This window comes from Onychostruthus taczanowskii, unplaced genomic scaffold (assembly GCF_017590055.1).
Source record: "Onychostruthus taczanowskii isolate IOZ18803 unplaced genomic scaffold, ASM1759005v1 scaffold24, whole genome shotgun sequence".
Classification (NCBI taxonomy): Eukaryota; Metazoa; Chordata; class Aves; order Passeriformes; family Passeridae; genus Onychostruthus; species Onychostruthus taczanowskii.
Window position 1 is genome coordinate 1,154,681 of NW_024499684.1, and position 16,978 is coordinate 1,171,658.

A 16,978-nucleotide genomic window follows, 5' to 3' on the forward strand; every position below is an offset into this window, starting at 1 on the left:
TGCTCCAAAGCCCAGAGATTCTTCCCAGAGGTTTGAGGGTGTTTGGGTGGATCAGGCTGAGAACCCCTCTGTCCTGTGAGGCCCAGGCAGCGGAGCTCAGGCACCCCCGTGCTGCCAGAAATTAATTTTTCCTCATTCTAATTTGGGTAAATGCTCATTCCCAAACACTGGCATCTCACCTGTCAGGATAACAAACGGCAGAGCTCTGGCAGCCAGGGAGACAAACACAGGAACACTCAGTGCTTGTGAGGGAGCAGGCTCCAAGGACAAACATTTGCATTTCGTGGGACAACATTCCCAGCTTTGAGCCAGAAACCTGTGCAGCAGCCACACCAAGGGAGCAGGAACCAAACCACCCTGGCAGATCCCTCAGACCCTTCAGACCCCACTCCCTTTCCAGCCTCAGGCCATCCTCCTCCTCCTCACACTGCACAGCCAGCCTGGGCAAGGCCAGCAACTGCATCCACTGAGTGGAAGGTACAGGGAAAAGCAGGTTTTTCCTCATTTTTCCACATTTCTGGCAATATTTTTTTGCCAAAGTTACATTTTGCTAGGTTGGAAAATTTCAAGTTTTATTTCTAGTCAGCCTTGAATGATCTCTGGGCTCATTTCTTCACTTGCAGATTTCTCGTTCTTTTTTTGCCGCCCTCTTTTGTTTTCAGTCTCTTCTACAGCATTTCCTCCACTTTGGAATCATTTGAAAGTAACAAAGAAAATCAAACAAACTGGGAATTTTCCAGATTTGCAGAAATTTTGAACAGTTACAGAACGGAGAAGAGAATTAAAAAAAAGGAAAGTCTAAAAATTACATTCAGTTATAAAGTAGAGCAAAAGCAGGAAAAAGAGGGAAAATCAAACCAGTTAAATATTTAAAATTATTTTCCAGCCATACAAAATATTTCAAATTTCTCAATTTAAACCTGAAAGCAGCAGCAGGACACATATAAACAATAAAAGGATAAAGTCCACCAGGATTAAATAAGGAAAATGAACTTTTCCCACCGAGTTGATTGAGAAAAGCAGCAAGCCCTCACTCCTGGCATTCTCTTGGCAGTGTCAGACCCGGTGCACCTCAGGGCTGGGTTTCTAACCACATTCCCTGGCTGAAGAAGCAGCCCTGGATTTCCCAAGGGAGGGTGGCAGCTGCTCCTGGGGCAGCGTCCCCATGGCGGGCCGTTGTCCCTCGGGCCCTGTGGCTGTGCAGGCGGCTGTCCCTGCTCCCCGTGCCCCGCAGGCTCTGGGTGGCCTGGTGGCCATCCCGCGGGGTTTGGTGGCCCCGGGCCTACAGGTAGGTGGTGGCTTCGCGGCCGTGGCGCTGGCGGGCCTGGGCCACGGCCACGTTGAGGCACTGCAGCCACTGCTCGGCGTTCTTCTCGTCCTTGGCCTTGAGCACGTAGGTCCTGCTGTCCGTGAAGATCTCGAAGGCCCGGGGCAGGCCCCGGTCCCGCCGCTTCTTGGGCACCACCTTGACGCTCTGCACCTTGCTCAGCTCGATGGGGCGCTCGTCGGGGTCGTCCTTCTGCACGCGGGGGACAGGCAGCGTCACCCGCGGGGGAACCCGGCCTCACAAACTGCTCAGGGCTCCTGGCAGCGGCCCAGGCCAGCCTGGGCAGGGCTGGGACAGTGAAAGGTGTCCCTGACGTGGCAGGGGTGGCACTGGGTGGGGTTTAAGGTCCCTTCCAGCCCAAACCACTCTGGGATTCTCCTTCTTTGTGGAGATGTTCCCAGGAGTCACCAGCTGCTGCTGCTGCCACATCTTGTGGCTGCCCTGTCCCTGGAAGTGTCTAAGGGGCTTGGAGCAGCCAGGGATAGTGGAAGGTGTCCCTGCCATGGCAGGGGGACAGAATGAGATGGTCTTTATGTCCCCTGAAAATTGGGAACCCAGCAGTGACAGCTCCTGGGCAGCACTCTGGCTGCCCTTGCTGTCCCCTGCCATGCACTTTGTGAGTGGGAAAACCACCACGGGCAAAGGTGAGGAGTGAAATCCTCTGGGAAAACCAGAACAGGCAAAGCTGAGGGGTGAAAACCTCTGGGAAGAGCAGAACAGGTAAAGCTGAGGGGTGAAATCCTCTGGGAAGAGCAGAACAGGTAAAGCTGAGAGGTGAAAGCCTCTGGGAACACCACCACGGGCAAAGCTGAGGGGTGAAATCCTCTGGGAAAACCAGAACAGGCAAAGCTGAGGGGTGAAAGCCTCTGGGAAGAGCAGAACAGGTAAAGCTGAGGGGTGAAAGCCTCTGGGAAGAGCAGAACAGGTAAAGCTGAGGGGTGAAATCCTCTGGGAAGAGCAGAACAGGCAAAGCTGAAGGATGAAAGCCTCTGGGAACACCACCACGGGCAAAGCTGAGGGGTGAAAGCCTCTGGGATGAGCAGAACAGGTAAAGCTGAGGGCTGCCAGCCCCTGGGAGCAGCACCACGGGCAGATCTGAGGGCTGCAGCCCCGGGAACAGGGCAGGGAGCAGGGCAGGGAGCAGGGCAGGGCTGCTCTGGACTCACGGATTTGCCCTTGCGGAAGAGCAGCTGGTTGCCAGCCAGGGTGAAGTAGCGCGTTTTCCACCTCTTGATGAACTTCCAGCGCACCTGCTTCTCCTTCAGCTTGCCCTCCATCAGGGGCTGCCCGTCCTGGTTGATGCCTGGGGAGGGAGCACACGGCCAGGGTTAGTCCTGCCCTCCCTGTTCCCCAGCCAAGGCTCTGCCGTGCTGCAGGAAGGTTGTTCTGCCTTCCTCATTGTCCCAGCCTCCAGCATTCGGCTCTCACTCCACACAGACAGCTCAGCCCTCAGCCATGTCCTGCTGGAGAGGCCAAGCAGATGGAGCTGACAGCTCACACCCCTCGTCCATCTCTTCTCCTACTCCTTCAGCCATCCCAAACTTCTCCCCACCACTGCACCTCCCAGTTGCACCCCAGCCCTGCAGTACCCATTTCTGGCCTTGGGCACTGCCAGGGATCCAGGGGCAGCCACAGCTCCTCTGGGCACCCTGTGCCAGGGCCTCCCACTCTCCCAGGAGGAATTCCTTCCCAGGATCCCACGCAACCCTGCTCTCTGGCAGTTTAAAGCCCTGATATCTCCTAGGGGTCTCTTTTTCCTTTCTCTTCTATCTTTCCATCGATGGCCGGGACACAAAGGACCAGCTAGACTGGAGGGCAGTGCAGGCACAGGCGTCTGAGCAGGGATGTTTTTGGATGAGATGTTTCCCTTGGAGCCCATCCCAGCATCTGTCAGAGGGGCAGTGATCCCTGGCTGGCTGCTCTCCCAGCCCCCCCATCCCTCCAGCACCGCTTTTCCTTGAAAGCCTTCGCTGCAGTCGGCAGCTCCTGAGCCCAGAGCTGCCTGGGGCGCCCAAGTGCCACCCAAGGGAGTGCCAAAGGCTTTATGGCCTCCTGGGCACCCAGCCCCTGTCTGGAAGAGGGCAAACCAACGCCAAGACAAGGCATCAGCTGTAGATAAAGGATGTGTCCTTCCCCCAGCACTGTTTTCCTTGGCAGCGAGGCTGGCGGGGGGTGCAGTGTGGACTCGTGCAATTTCCTCAGGAAAGACCATAAATATTCCTGTCTCTGCAGGCAGGGAGCGCTTGGAAGGAGATGGATGAATGAAAAGGGGGTTGGCAGAGCCTCAGTGCCGGGGGGAACTGCAGCTGTGATTGCCACGGCAGGAGCAGGCCGTGCTCCGCTCCACGCAGCCCCTTCAGCCCTGACTCCACAGCTTTTCTGGATATTTTTGTGCCAGCACCAGCCTGGCATGGGCAGAGTAAAGCAGAGTATAAATATTGTATAAATGTATAAATATTGTCACTGCAAAAGGGGATACATTTCCCAGGAGGCTGATTTGGGCTGCACCCTCTCCCCACATGCTCTTTAGTGGGACAGAACCACACTTTAGTGTCCCCTGTACTAAAAACTTTGTAATTTTGTTAAATATTGTTCCTTGCCTGGCTCCTGGTTCCACAGGAACATCTTCAATCCCATTCCAGAGCCGTAGAAAAATGTTCCAACCAAACTGAGAGGGGTAAAGCACAAAAGGCTCAGGGACCAGATGATACCGAGATAGTTTGTGGTCAGGAGCACAACATGAGAAGGGAAGTGAATGTGCAATTTTGGCCTAAAGTGAATTTTAATGGCCAAAATCTTTCAAACCCATGATCTGCTAAGAAATGTTGATCTCTGTAAGGAGCCAGTGGCTTTAGGCAATGCTACCAAAGGACTTCTCCTGTGTATCCACAAAGGAGCCCGGGGGAGTTCTGGTGGCAGCTTCCAAAGTGGCCGTAATGAATCCGATGCCAGCGTGTCTGAAGGGCTGATTAGGAGAGAGAGATTCAAGCAAGATAAGAATAAAACTCTTTTCCAATGTTTTTCTAAGTCCTTCTGCTTATTTTCCTTGCGGTTGACTTCACAGAATCCCAGAATAGCTCAGCTGGAAGAGAGCTCGAGGGGTCTCTCCTGCAGCTCCAAGCAAGGTCACCCACAGGGTCAGACTGGGCTGCTCGTGGATTTATCCACGTGGGACTTGGAAAATCTGCACAACATCTCTGGGCAAGCTGTGCCAGTGCTTGATATCCTCACGGTGGGAAAGCTTCCACTCACAGGGAACAATTCCTGTCCAATATCTCCTCTAAATCTCTCCCCTTTCAGTTTGAAAAGGTCATGAAATATCCAAAGGTCTTGAAACACTTATTTTTTCTTAAATCATCTTAATATAGACACACTGACTCCAGTTTAACCCTGAGTAGTTCCTGTTGATGTGTCTGTTGGAATTTTCTACTTTCTATCTTGCTTTCTTTGCAGAACGACAACACATCCAGCTCTAAGTAGTTTGGGTACTGAATAAAAAGTTAAAAACCCTCCAAACTCTTCCAAGATGAACTTGAGACAGATAAAACCCAAAGCTTTAAATCTTGAATTTGATGAAACATAAAATCCTCCACAAGAATTCATGAATGATCTCAGTGATAATAAACCCCTATGAACTTGAAAGAATGGAATGTGTGGCAGATAAATGCAATTAACCTCGGGGAATATGGATTCGCTCTCTTCCATTAATCACCACATTGGGTTTTGCTAAAAACCTGGAAGGAACACATTGCTGGATGCCACTTTTTATGATTTTCCAGTGAGGATTGGAGCTGGGCTCCTTCATTTCTGTGGATAGCTGGCAGTCTAGGAGGGGGATAAATGTATTCCCAAGTGAAGGTGGTGTTGGCTTTCCCAGGGAACTGCAGTTTTCCAGAGGAATTCCCAAACACTCTCAGTTCTTCCCCAATCCCAAATCCTTGCCCATGGCTCCTCTGCAGCCCCCAGGGATCCCTGCCTGTCTTTGTGAGCTTCCAGAGGGGGGAAGGAGCTGGAATTCCCTCAGTTCCCTCGTGGACTCTCCGGTGGTTTTGCGGAATGTTTTGTGCAAGAGCTCGTGGAGCCAAACTCCCAGTCCGGGGGGTTGTGCTGGAATGAGGCTCCCAGCAGGCAGCTTGTCCCAACAGGAGGAATCCTGGTGCTTTCCAGCACTCCAGGTGCCTGTGCTGGAATGGAGCACAGGACGGTGTGAGCTGCTGTTCCTCCCCTGAGCCCAGGGCAGAGCAGCAGGGATTGTGGGAATGCTGCTCCTCAGGGGCAGGAAAAGCCAATCCAGGGTGATTGAACAGCACTTCTGGACAAGTGTGGCTGTACAAGACATGCTTTGGCACCAGAAGAATGCATGAGGAGGAGTCAAACTTTCTCCAGTTGTCACTGTGGGTGCATCAACCACTTTGCTTCAGCTTAACTGGTTCTTTCCACTCAGGATCAGCTTCCAGCCCCAAAATCCCTCCCAGCTACGGCCAAACAGGAATCACAGAAACATGGAATGGTTTGGGCTGAAAAGGATCTTAAAAATCATCTCACCCCACTCCTGCCATGGCAGGGACACCTTCCCCTGTCCCAGGTGCTCCAAATCCCAGTGTCCAGCCTGGCCTTGGGCACTGCCAGGGATCCAGGGGCAGCCACAGCTGCTCTGGGAATCCCATCCCAAGGCAAGGCCAGGGCTTTAAGGCAGTGTTTGCCCAAGTCTGGAGGATAAATGGCATCTTGCACCATGGCATTCAAAAAATGCAACAAAACCCCACATGAAGCAAACCCAGCAGACAATAATAGAAAACAATTTTGCCTCTGAATTCCTTCTTCAACAGGAATTCGGTTGCTAAACAGAATTGCTGAGAGGAAGAACTTGCTTTCTTGCCTCTCAACAAGTATTTCAGATTTCAAAGGGTCTTTCACACTCGGGAATGAAAATAAAAGATGTTTCACGGCCTTTAAATTCCTTACCAATCCAAGGAGACCTCCAAATCCTTCCTTGTGTCAGATCCTACAAACCCAGAGAGACCCTGCAGGGTCTCCCACTCTGCCACGAGCCTTCCCAGCTGCCACAGCTCTGCAGCACCAATACAAAGGTGGAGTTGTCACTCCCTGCAAATTTTTATTCCACTGACCTCCCTCTTCCATGCTGCCTTCCTCAGCTTTCACATGACCCATTCAGGGAATTTATTTTCTTGATTTTCTAAAGGCCTTTGGAGCTCAGAAGCAAATCATGATACTCACAATGAGCCTTTCTTACAAAAATTCTTTTAAAGTGAGACAAAGAGAGCAACTGCTGATGCAAAGGACAGTTACAGCCAGGAGAGCAGGAGTGAGGCAAGGCTGGACTGCTTAAATGTCTTTGGAAATTCAGACCAAAGTTGCTTCATTAAGCTCTGACATTTTAAGCAAGAGTCTCGTTTTCCTCATCGCTCAACATCCCTGACGTGATGGGGAAACCACACTGAGAGCTCTGTGGAGATGAAGTTTTAACTGAGAGCAGGGTTTCTGTCCTGGTCCTGGAGTCCCACGGGAAGGAGAAGATGCTCAAACAGCCATGGAATGAGCAGGGGCAGCCCGGCCTGCAGCAGCAGCTGGCCACTCCTGCAAGACTTCCTAAATTCGGAGTTGATGCAGTCTGAAGAGACAATAACTGTTAGAATAAATCTCTGAAACAGCCAATTATTCAAACACTTGGCCAGAACAGTCCAAATTCTTGGCCAGGACTGGTCAGACTTTTATGGAGTGGTAGAAAGCATCTGAGAACAAGACATTCCTCTGCCTGTCAGGGCACTGATCTGCACTGCTGGCTGCCAGAGAGCTTCAAGAGCAGGGCACCAGGAGCTTATACTGGGGAAAAAAGCTGGTTTTCCCCATTTCCCACCCACCCTCTTTTCCAGTACAGCTGAAGTATTATGCCTTTAGAAGACTTAATCACCATGTCCCTAAGGAGGTGTGCACTGTGGAGTAAATTGTACTAAAGCAAATAATTGAGAGTGAAGGAAGCAGGAACCAGGTGTTGTTTCTGTGCCAATGTGCCCTGACTTGTGGCACCTGGGTGGGCTCCAGAGGAGCTGGGATGTGGTCCAGGAGATGCAATCCTGTATCTGGACACTGGAGGATGGGTGCAGAGCCCTCCCACTCCCCAAGGCTCAGCGATGGTGCAGATTTGGGGTTGTGTCCCTCTAAGCACACACCAAATCAGGTTTGGTCCTGAATGCCTCACCAAAGATGAGTTTAAGAGAGAATTCCAGCTAAAATAGCCACTGGAAAGTTTGGTTCCCCTTTTCCCACCATGGCCAGACACCCAGCACGACCAGTGAGCTTCACTCCAGGCACTGCAGCCCCCAGGGACAGAGGCAGGACCCCTCTGTACCTGTTGCCTTCTCGGGGTTGTTGCACATGAAGCACTGCCAGGCTCCTGCCTCCTCGCTGTAGCCAAACAAATCAAAGAACCTCACTTCCTCCAGGTGCATCTGAACGTTCTCCAGCTCCTGGGAGGGAAGGAGAGAAACCAAACTCATGAGGTGAAGAAGCACCAGTACCCCAAATCCAGAGGGACACAGGGGGTCCTTCCCATGTCTTCTGCAGAGGGACAAGGGGCCAGGGCACTGAGCTGGGCAGGACAGGGCACAGAGCTGGGCACTGAGCTGGGCAGGACAGGGCACAGAGCTGGGCACTGAGCTGGGCAGGACAGGGCACAGAGCTGGGCACTGAGCTGGGCAGGACAGGGCACAGAGCTGGGCACTGAGCTGGGCAGGACAAGGCACTGAGCTGGGCAGGACAGGGCACGGAGCTGGGCACTGAGCTGGGCAGGACAAGGCACTGAGCTGGGCAGGACAGGGCACTGAGCTGGGCACTGAGCTGCGCAGGACAGGGCATTGAGCTGGGCAGGACAGGGCACTGAGCTGGGCACTGAGCTGCGCAGGACAGGGCATTGAGCTGGTCTCTCCCTCCACCAGCAGGAGCAGCTGATCATGAATTATGGATTGGGGCTGGTCTAGGTTTTGTTTTTCCTCTGCCATGCCCCTGTCAGCAGCCTGGCCCAGCACTTTTCCCAACAGCTGAACCACCTTGGAACACAAGAGTGATGAGGACAGGCTGAGGGAGCTGGGAAGGGAATGGAGCCCCAGGAGAGGCTGAGGGAGCTGGGAAGGGGCTCAGCCTGGAGAAAAGGGGGATCAGGGGGAACCTTGTGGCTCTGCACAACTCCTGACAGGAGGGGACAGCCAGGGGGGGTCAGGCTCTTCTTCCAAGTAATAAATGACAGGACAAGGGGAAATGGCTCCCAGTTCTGCCAGGGGATGCTCAGATTGGATACTGGGAAAATTTCTTCATGGAAAGGCCTGCCCAGGGCAGTGGTGGAGTCACAGGAGGGAGTTAAAGCTGTGTGGATGTGGCACCCGGGGACATGGTCCATGCCTGATCCCCTCTGCACTCCAGCCTGCCTGAAATAACCTGCAAGGAGCCACTTATTTCAGGAGAGAAGAACCTAATTGGAGAGGAGAGATTTATCTCATGCCCTTGCTCCATCAGCCTGAAAAGCTCAGAGAGCCCCTTGTGCCACTGTGGCCATTCCTTCTGCCACGTGAACAGGAAGGAGAGGGGAGAACAGAGCGACCCAAAAATGTTAATTCTGCTCTTAAAAGCTGAGTGACAAAGGGATCCCCGTGGGCATCACCTGGGGACAGGAAAGCAGTCACCACCTCAGGGCTGCCACGGGGGAGGTGGCACAGGAGAGCTCAGCCAGCTCCCTGGGCTGGGCACACACAGGGCTTTGACAAGGAGCTCTGGAGAGCCCAGGCAACCTGGGAGGATCCACATCTGGAAGTGCTTTGCTCCTGGCACATCTGGAGCCGTGCTGAATGAATAAATGAATGTTTTCTGTGGCATGGAGAGGCTGCCCAGTGGAACACAGCGAGCTCTGTGTGAGCCAGGCCCTGGCTGCAGCTCCAGGGATCACCACAGCTGAAGGCATTTCTCAGAACTCAGTCTGGAGTGAAGCATTGATGTCATACATTACTCTCCAGGTTTGCAAAATGCTTTAGAATACATACTAGAAAAAATGTATCACCTTCCACTGTCCCAGGCTGCTCCAGCCCCAGTGTCCAGCCTGGCCTTGGGCACTGCCAGGGATCCAGGGCCAGCCACAGCTGCTCTGGGCACCTGTGTCAGGGCCTGCCCACCCTCCCAGCCAGGAATTCCTTCCCAATATCCCATCCTACCCTGAAAAAGCATTTCAGACTCTACTAGAACACAATGCATAAACTTAGTCTCAAATATAGCAGACAATGTTGATGCTGCCTTTGCATCAACACACTTCAAGCCATTAAAATTAAAAGTGCTGTACTTAATGAAGCAACCACACCCCCAGGATTTTGCTTCCTGGACTACTGGCAGAGGAATAACACCAACAAATACAATAATTTGTCCAATAATTCACAATGTCTGAAGTCCTATTAGCAGTAAGAACTTTTGAGATGACAAATTGCAATTATGACAGAAGCTGAGGAAAATAAGGACTAGGTCATGCAGGGAATGTTCCAGGCAGATTTTTTTGGAATTGCAAAAGCTGAAGAAAACCTTCTCTATGGCAGTCCTAGTCCTCGTTCCCAGAAAACTGAATGGAAATTGCACTAGAGACAAACTCGGGCTCTTGGTAGTAAACAAAACCAGAACAAACTCTGGTTCTGTGTTAATGAACAAAACCAAAGCAGAAAGTCAATCCAGCAGCAAAGAGCAGAGGCCAGGAGGGACCCTGCAGTGCTCAGGGGGTTCCAGCTGTGCCTGTCCTCAGCCCCAGGGCTGCTGGGTCCCTGCAGAGCCCAGGATCCCCCTCCCAGCTCTGCTGCTGTGGAACTCTGAGCTGGTGGAGCCCTGGTCACTGGGAATTCCAGACTTTCTGTGCTGCCAGGCTCTGACCCCCAAGAGAGCACTGCACTGACCTGAGGCCTGGAGAAGCTTCCAAAATGGAAGGATGGAACTGGGATTGTGGGGGTGCAGTTTGAATAGAAGTGTGTGATATCACAGGGTGGAAAACTTGGAGTTTAAGGGCTAGAATATAGTAATAGATATAAAGCAAGATGGAGGGTTTAGGGAGGAGGCTGCTCCTTCTTCACCTTCTTCTCCATGGTTTGGGTGGTTTTTTGTAATTGGATAAAAAGTCCTCATTGTGGGCATGGGTGGTTGGCTATTGGGTTAAAAGTAGAAATAATTTAGGTGTCATTTCTTAATTGGACAGTTTATCCTTAAAAAGCCTTGTAGAGAGATATACAGCTTCATTTTTAGTGTGTTGGAGTGAAGTGCTGCAGAACTCAGGGAGTGTGAGACTGTGACATGGATAAGAACTAATAAACATCTGAGTCCCAACAAGAAATATCTCACACATTTAATCCCAACCCTGGCAAAAAAACCCAAAAAAACCAAAAAACAAGACTCCAGCCTGAGACACTGCCATGGAGTGAGGAAAGCTCCCAGACAGGCTGGACTCCTGCACCTGAGCAGTGCCAGGGGTGCAGCCCTGCAGATCCCCTGAGCTGGGACTGGTGCCCACACCCAGCTGTGCCTGAGCCCTGTGCTCCCTAAACCCTTCACTCTGCACCAGCTCTGCCTTTGGGTGAGTGGAGCTTGCCAGGGGCTCGAGTTAAACCCCTGCTGAGCAGCAAAGCTGCTCTAAAGCCTCTGGATGAGCCAGGCCTGGATTCAACAGCAGCTCAAATCCTTAGCACAGCTCCTCTGGGTGTGAGTAAAACTGGCCCCAAAGCTGCACTCAGATTTGGGGGACCCCACTCCTCTGACCCCCAGCAAGAGTCCCCACTTCTTCACCACATTATCCTGGCAGTGTAGAAGGTGCTCCTAACAAAACTCTGGTTTTAAACCAGCCATAATATTGGTAATTTAATCCTATTCCACCAGACATCTTCATGCCCACAATATTCTGAGAGAGAGTGCTGTAAAATCATGTTTGACAACTCATTTCATCCAACTGAGCTGGATGGAGATGCCCAGGAATAAATAGATATTTGTTTTCCAATCCTACAGTGGCCTTTTCCAAGCAGCTGATTAATAGCTTGGAAAGAGCACTCACTGAAATCCTGGAGGCAGAAAAGAGCTTTGGGCTGCAATCCCTTCAGCTCATGGGGGTAACTAATGGCACATGTGCAGACAAATAACTCCATAAAATCCAGGGCTGTGTTTAGCTGGGGGAACTTCCAAGGGCTGCAGCTGAGCTGAGTCTAGAGCTCCAGACTGAGCAGGAACAAACCCACGTGCAGCATCCCTGCTCTTCATGCCATGGGTCAGCTCAGTGGAGGGGTGCAGAACCAGCCTGGGCACCTTTCAAAGCACAGCACAAAACACCCCTGAACAGAGCAAAGGTTCCTAAGTGCAGGACCAAGTCCTCCTGCTCTTTTAATCGGTGAGGAAATTAACCCCTTACCTTCTGGTGTGGGAAGGTGGACTGGATCATGGCAGTCTCAAAGCTGTGCGTGCCCTCGAGCTGAGTCTTCTCCCACAGGGCCTTGAGGACTTGCACAGAGCTGCTTTGTATGGACAAAGGTTCTGCCAACAGGCTCTGAAGAAAACGTTGAGAATGATTTCAGGTGTTTTTTCACTCAGCTGTTACCAAAAAGCATCTTGTGCTCACAGTGGGACAGACAGGAGAACAGCCAGGGGTGAGCCCAGCTCTGCCCAGGGAGTTCTGATGGATCAATGGGCTCACAACTGGATACAACATCAAACATCTCATTTCCTCTGGGTTTCTGAAGTTTATTGCACATCCCACATCTCTGAGGTCTGAGGATTGCCCTTCAAGGGCCACTACACGACCTGGTTCTGTATTGAAATGTGAATTTCTCACCAGTCAGCAGCACTGGCCTCTGTGAACCACACACAGACCTGGGGGAGCTGCATCCCCCTGGGAAAACCTGGCATTTCCAGCCAGAGGGAGAGGTGCCTCACGCCCCTGCAGGGCTGTGTGAGCTTGTTTGGAGCTCCTCCAGGTCTCAGTCCTCGAGCAGCACTGGGCAGAGGGCAGGATGAAGCTCAGGAGGGAGAACTGCACAGGACATTCTCAGCACGGAGTGCAGGAGCTTTCAGCTCCTGAACAGGACAGGATGTCACCTTGCTGGGTGGGTGCTGTCCCCTCCAGAGCTCCCTGAGCCAAAGGCTCCAAGCTCCCAGCACTGTGGGTGACCCTGGCATTCCAACAGCCCGAGCTCTTTGTGGCACCACTGCTCACACAGCAGCACTGTGGCTGAGAACATTTGTGCCTCTCCTCCATCTCCTCCGTGATCTTTTAATTAAAGAATGCATTTACACACCAGAGCCAAGATAAGAGTGCACAACAAATCTGATTTTCCATACTGCAAATATTTGATTTCACAATATGGGCAATGTCCTTCAAATGTGGGATTCCTGGATGGACTTTCTGTCTCCTCTGTCTGAGCAAACCCATCCAGCCTAATCCTGCTGTCCTGCACTAATAATTTCCCAATTTCTATGCAAGAGTTTGGAAACACAGTAGAACTCTCCATTATTATTTTTTAAATTAACTGACCAATGTTCTTGAAAAGTATTTATTTCTAGGAAAACACACAGGGCAGAGCAATTCAGGCTGTTCCATCCACAGCATCCCTCACTGTGTGAATTTTGTATAATCCTGGCTGTTCCCAAGGCTGCCTTAGGATGGGATGAACTGCAGTGAAAGGCTCTGTGTGTGATAAGAAACTGAACATTGTATTTCAGCTCAAACCCCACTGTTGCATCTTGAAGTGTGAATGGAGGCTTCTCTCTTAGTTTCACACTATTTGTAACCTGTTAGGAAATTCCACACATGTGCAAGTGCTGGGCTGTTCTTGGAAGCAATATTAAACACAGGAAAATCATTTGAGGGGTGGTAGAACAGCACTGGGCTGATTTACAAATTCTGCTCAGTCCAAACCTCTGCAGTGAAACCCCAGTGGGTTCTGCCCCTCCAACCTCCTCCTGCAGCCTTGGGGTTGGTGCTGCTCCCCTAAAACCCACTGCCAGCTCCTGGCTGCTTCCAGGCACCTGGAAGTTTTACCTGAATAAGAACAATATGCTCTGGTCCCACTTTTTTATCCCCAGACTTTGTAATCTCCCCAGCCAGTTTGAATCTGGGGTATTTAACAGAAATATAAAAACTTATAAAGCACAAAATAACTTCAGCCTAGTGGAACAAGTTCCTGAGGGACCACAAGGGTCACAAATGGCTGAGTTAGAGATGCATTTAATGAGTTTAACCACGAAAAATTCCTGTCCAAGTGGCCCAGGAGAGCCCAGAGGGGCCCTGGTTGGTGTGGCCCTCACCTGCTGGAACAGGAACATGATGTGGATCCAGAGGGGAGGCTGCTGGCTCACCAGGGTGAAGCTGGATTTGCTGTACAGGCAGTAGTGGCCCTTCAGGGGACAGCTGAAGAACAGCTTTGCCACACAGCTTTGGACAGTATCTGCAAAGGCAAACGTGGGATGTAAAAATCAGCTACAAAGCAGAGAGGAAACTCAGTGCCCGTGCTGGGGTGCCAGAGCCACGTGGGAAAACATTCCCCTCAGGATTTGGGGCACTCCTGCAGCCAGCAGGGCACTGATGTGTCTGCACCCTTAAAGAAGGAGAGAAATTCAGTGTTTAGTGCTTCAGACCTTACCCAGTAACCCTTTACAGCCAAATGCAGGAGGGGCAGCAGAGCCCAGCCAGGCTGTCCACAGTCCTTGTGCTTTCTGGTGTGTTTGGGATATCAAACCAGCAGGCCCATCCAAACTGTGTGTCCCTTATCCTATGTAAAAAGTTTGTTGGAAAACCCCTGCCCTAGCAGGCCCCAGCCAGGTGGGGCTGACACTTTTGGATCCCTGTTGAGGTGATGGCTTGAACTGGAAATGGAGCCCTTGAGATGCACAATTCTGCTTTTGCTAAATACTATAGATCATGGAATGGTTTGGGTTGGAAGGACCTTAAATCCCATCCAGTGCCACCCTGCCATGGAGGGACACCTCCCACTGTCCCAGGTGCTCCCAGCCCCAGTGTCCAACCTGCCAGGGATGCAGGGGCAGCCACAGCTGCTCTGGCAATTCCAGCCCAGCCAGGAATTCCCAGTATCCCATCCATCCCTGCCCTCTGTCCATGTGAAGCCATTTCCTCAGCAAACCCAAACAGCTTTGTCAGAGGATGATAAAATGGTTTCCCCTTGCCAGCTTCTGGAGGTTTGCTCCCAGCCTCACAGCCACCTGGCCTCTCTGCAGCATTTCTGGCAGGTTCCAACATCCCACTTTTAGATTTTCTGCATTTTCAGTGGCAACCTGGCCACTGACACTTTGTTCTAGCAAAGCATCCTTTTGTACCTCTGGTAAACTCATTCCTCACATATCACACCTTCACACAAAATACTGAATTTATTACATTTTCCTCCTGTGCATTCACATCTTAGATTAGATGGAAAGTGTCAAACCAAGCATTTCGAGTCTGTCTGTTGTGGACACACAGGCTGCCTCTGCTCTCAGCCTCTCCTTGTCAGGAGATCCAGAAACCATCTCTGCTTACTCACGTTTTCTCCAAAGTCACAACTCACTTTTCCAGTCAGGAGATTTTCTTTGAGCCTTTTCTTCCTTCCCCCTTCTCCCCACTGTGACTCACCAGGACAGCAAGAGACTGAGTCACATCCCTGCATGGCTGGCCCATGAGCAACACACCCCAGCAGGGAAAAACGGGGCATAAATCCACTTCTCTTGGATTATGGCATGAAATGCACACACTTGGATTTCTGGCTAGGGGGAAAACTTGAGTTTCACTACCCAAACCTGCCAGTTCTCACCCAAACCTGCCAGTGCTCCTGTTCACTGTAACAGAGGAGTTTGGGAAGCCAAAGGGGTTAATTAGAGCCATCCTGGATCCTGGGGCACATGAAAGCACACAATGACATTTCCAAGGAGGCTGCTGACAGATGCTCCTCCAAACTGCAGACCCCTCACAGATGCTGAAATAACCTTCACTCATGCACTCAAGCAGAAATCAGGCTTGGCCCGGGGCCATGTGTGTGAAAAGTTGATGTTTCAAGATGGGAAATGAGTCTTAGCTAAAAATGACCCCAAAGCACGGTGAAGAGGAGCAGGCAGCTTGTCCTTCCTCTTCCCTGGAGCACAGCCGTGACTCTCCCAGTTACAAACACACGGACTGACAAAAAACCTGGGAGCAGAAGGGGCAGGGCTGCAGCCCCTGGGGAGAAAAGGCACCCAGGTGGGATCAGTTTGGTGGGCTGGGAAGGACATTCCCGAATGCTGCAGGTAAAAATGGCAAAGGATCTATGGAGAAGCTCCTGAGAAAGTGCTTAGCAAGGCTTTGTGGTGACACCGAGGAGCACACGGAGGCTGAGGACACGTGCCAAAATCAACGGCAGCTCCAGAGCAGGGCCCTGCCTGGCTGAGCACGAAGTTCCTGGAAAACTGCAGCACTCATTTGTCACTAGCACTGCAGAAAGCTCCTTCCCAGATGATCTGCCAGGCTCGGGAATGAGCTGAGCAGCTCCTCAGGGCTGCTCTGCTCTGTTTGATGTGCTGGGTTTGGCATGGCTGAGCAGAGCCCACGTTTGCTACGTGCAGCTTTCAGCAGCTCCTGATGAACCACCAGGATCCACCTCTGACAGGGAATATCAGTTATTCCAATTCAGCAGAACCATGGAATCATGGGGTGCCTTGGGTTGGAAGGGACTTTAAATATCATCTCATTTCAGGCCCTGCCATGGCAGGGACACCTCCCACTGTCCCAGATGCTCACAGCCCCAGTGTCCAGCCTGGCCTTGGACACTGCCAGGGATCCAGGGGCAGCCACAGCTGCTCTGGGAATTGCATCCCAGCCACTCCCAGCCAGGAATTCCTTCCCAATATCCCATCCACCCTGCCCTCTGGCAGTTTAAGACCATTTTCTCCTATCCTTTCAGTACCTGCCAGGTTCTCCTCCTTCCTCAGCCTTGGCAGGAGAGTCCAAGTACCACAAGAAAAGGATTTTGAAACACGAGAACATGTGAAGAGCACCACAAGACACAAACCCACCCACAGAGTCACCAAATGCCCCAGAAGGCTGATCAAGACCCCAAGGAACCATTCCTGAGCCAAGGAACATTTCTCAGCCCAGCTCTTGGTGTGTCTCTGCCTTCCAGCCAGGGAATAAGCAACAACTCCTTTCTCCTACAGGAAACAAGGGAATATATGTTGCAATTTTAAAGTTCACAACTGAGTGGTTGTGCCTGGGGAAAAGGAACAAAATATAACCAGAAGAATGTCAGCAGAGCTGTTAATTGTTACCTATTGCAGCTTCACATGCTGGGCTGAACCAGGAGGGTACAGAGTCACTGGCTCTGGGAACAATTAATGTGTTATTTGATTTACATTGGTGATCCTTTACTATTAAATGAAATCTGTTAATAGGAGCAAAAGTATGCTCATAAATTTCCTGAATAGAATCAAACCCATGCATAAACATGGAACCAATAAGAAATGGATGCAACTTTTAAAATTTTGGGTTTAAGCTTTTTCAGCTTCCTCAGTTTCCTTTGCCTGACCTCTTCAGTTTGGGTTACAAAAAGTATGCAAACAATAAATACATTTATAGGAGGAGAGGGCAATTTTTAAAGCAAGCAGCTTCAATAA

General features: G+C 51.2%; 1 protein-coding gene across 2 annotated transcripts in view; it reads right to left on the bottom strand.

Moving 5' to 3' along the window:
- Positions 1-1,282: 1,282 nt before the first annotated feature.
- The window catches only part of VEPH1 (ventricular zone expressed PH domain containing 1), a 51,043-nt gene continuing 35,347 nt past the window's right edge, over positions 1,283-16,978 (bottom strand). The window contains exons 9-13 of one of the 2 annotated variants that reach the window (XM_041405949.1): positions 13,652-13,791; positions 11,760-11,894; positions 7,698-7,815; positions 2,494-2,630; positions 1,283-1,519 (exon numbers count right to left, since the gene is read on the bottom strand). In XM_041405949.1, the coding sequence (XP_041261883.1) occupies positions 1,283-1,519; positions 2,494-2,630; positions 7,698-7,815; positions 11,760-11,894; positions 13,652-13,791 (767 nt within the window). The remainder of the gene's footprint in view (positions 1,520-2,493; positions 2,631-7,697; positions 7,816-11,759; positions 11,895-13,651; positions 13,792-16,978) is intronic. The other variant, XM_041405950.1, reaches the window with a different exon arrangement.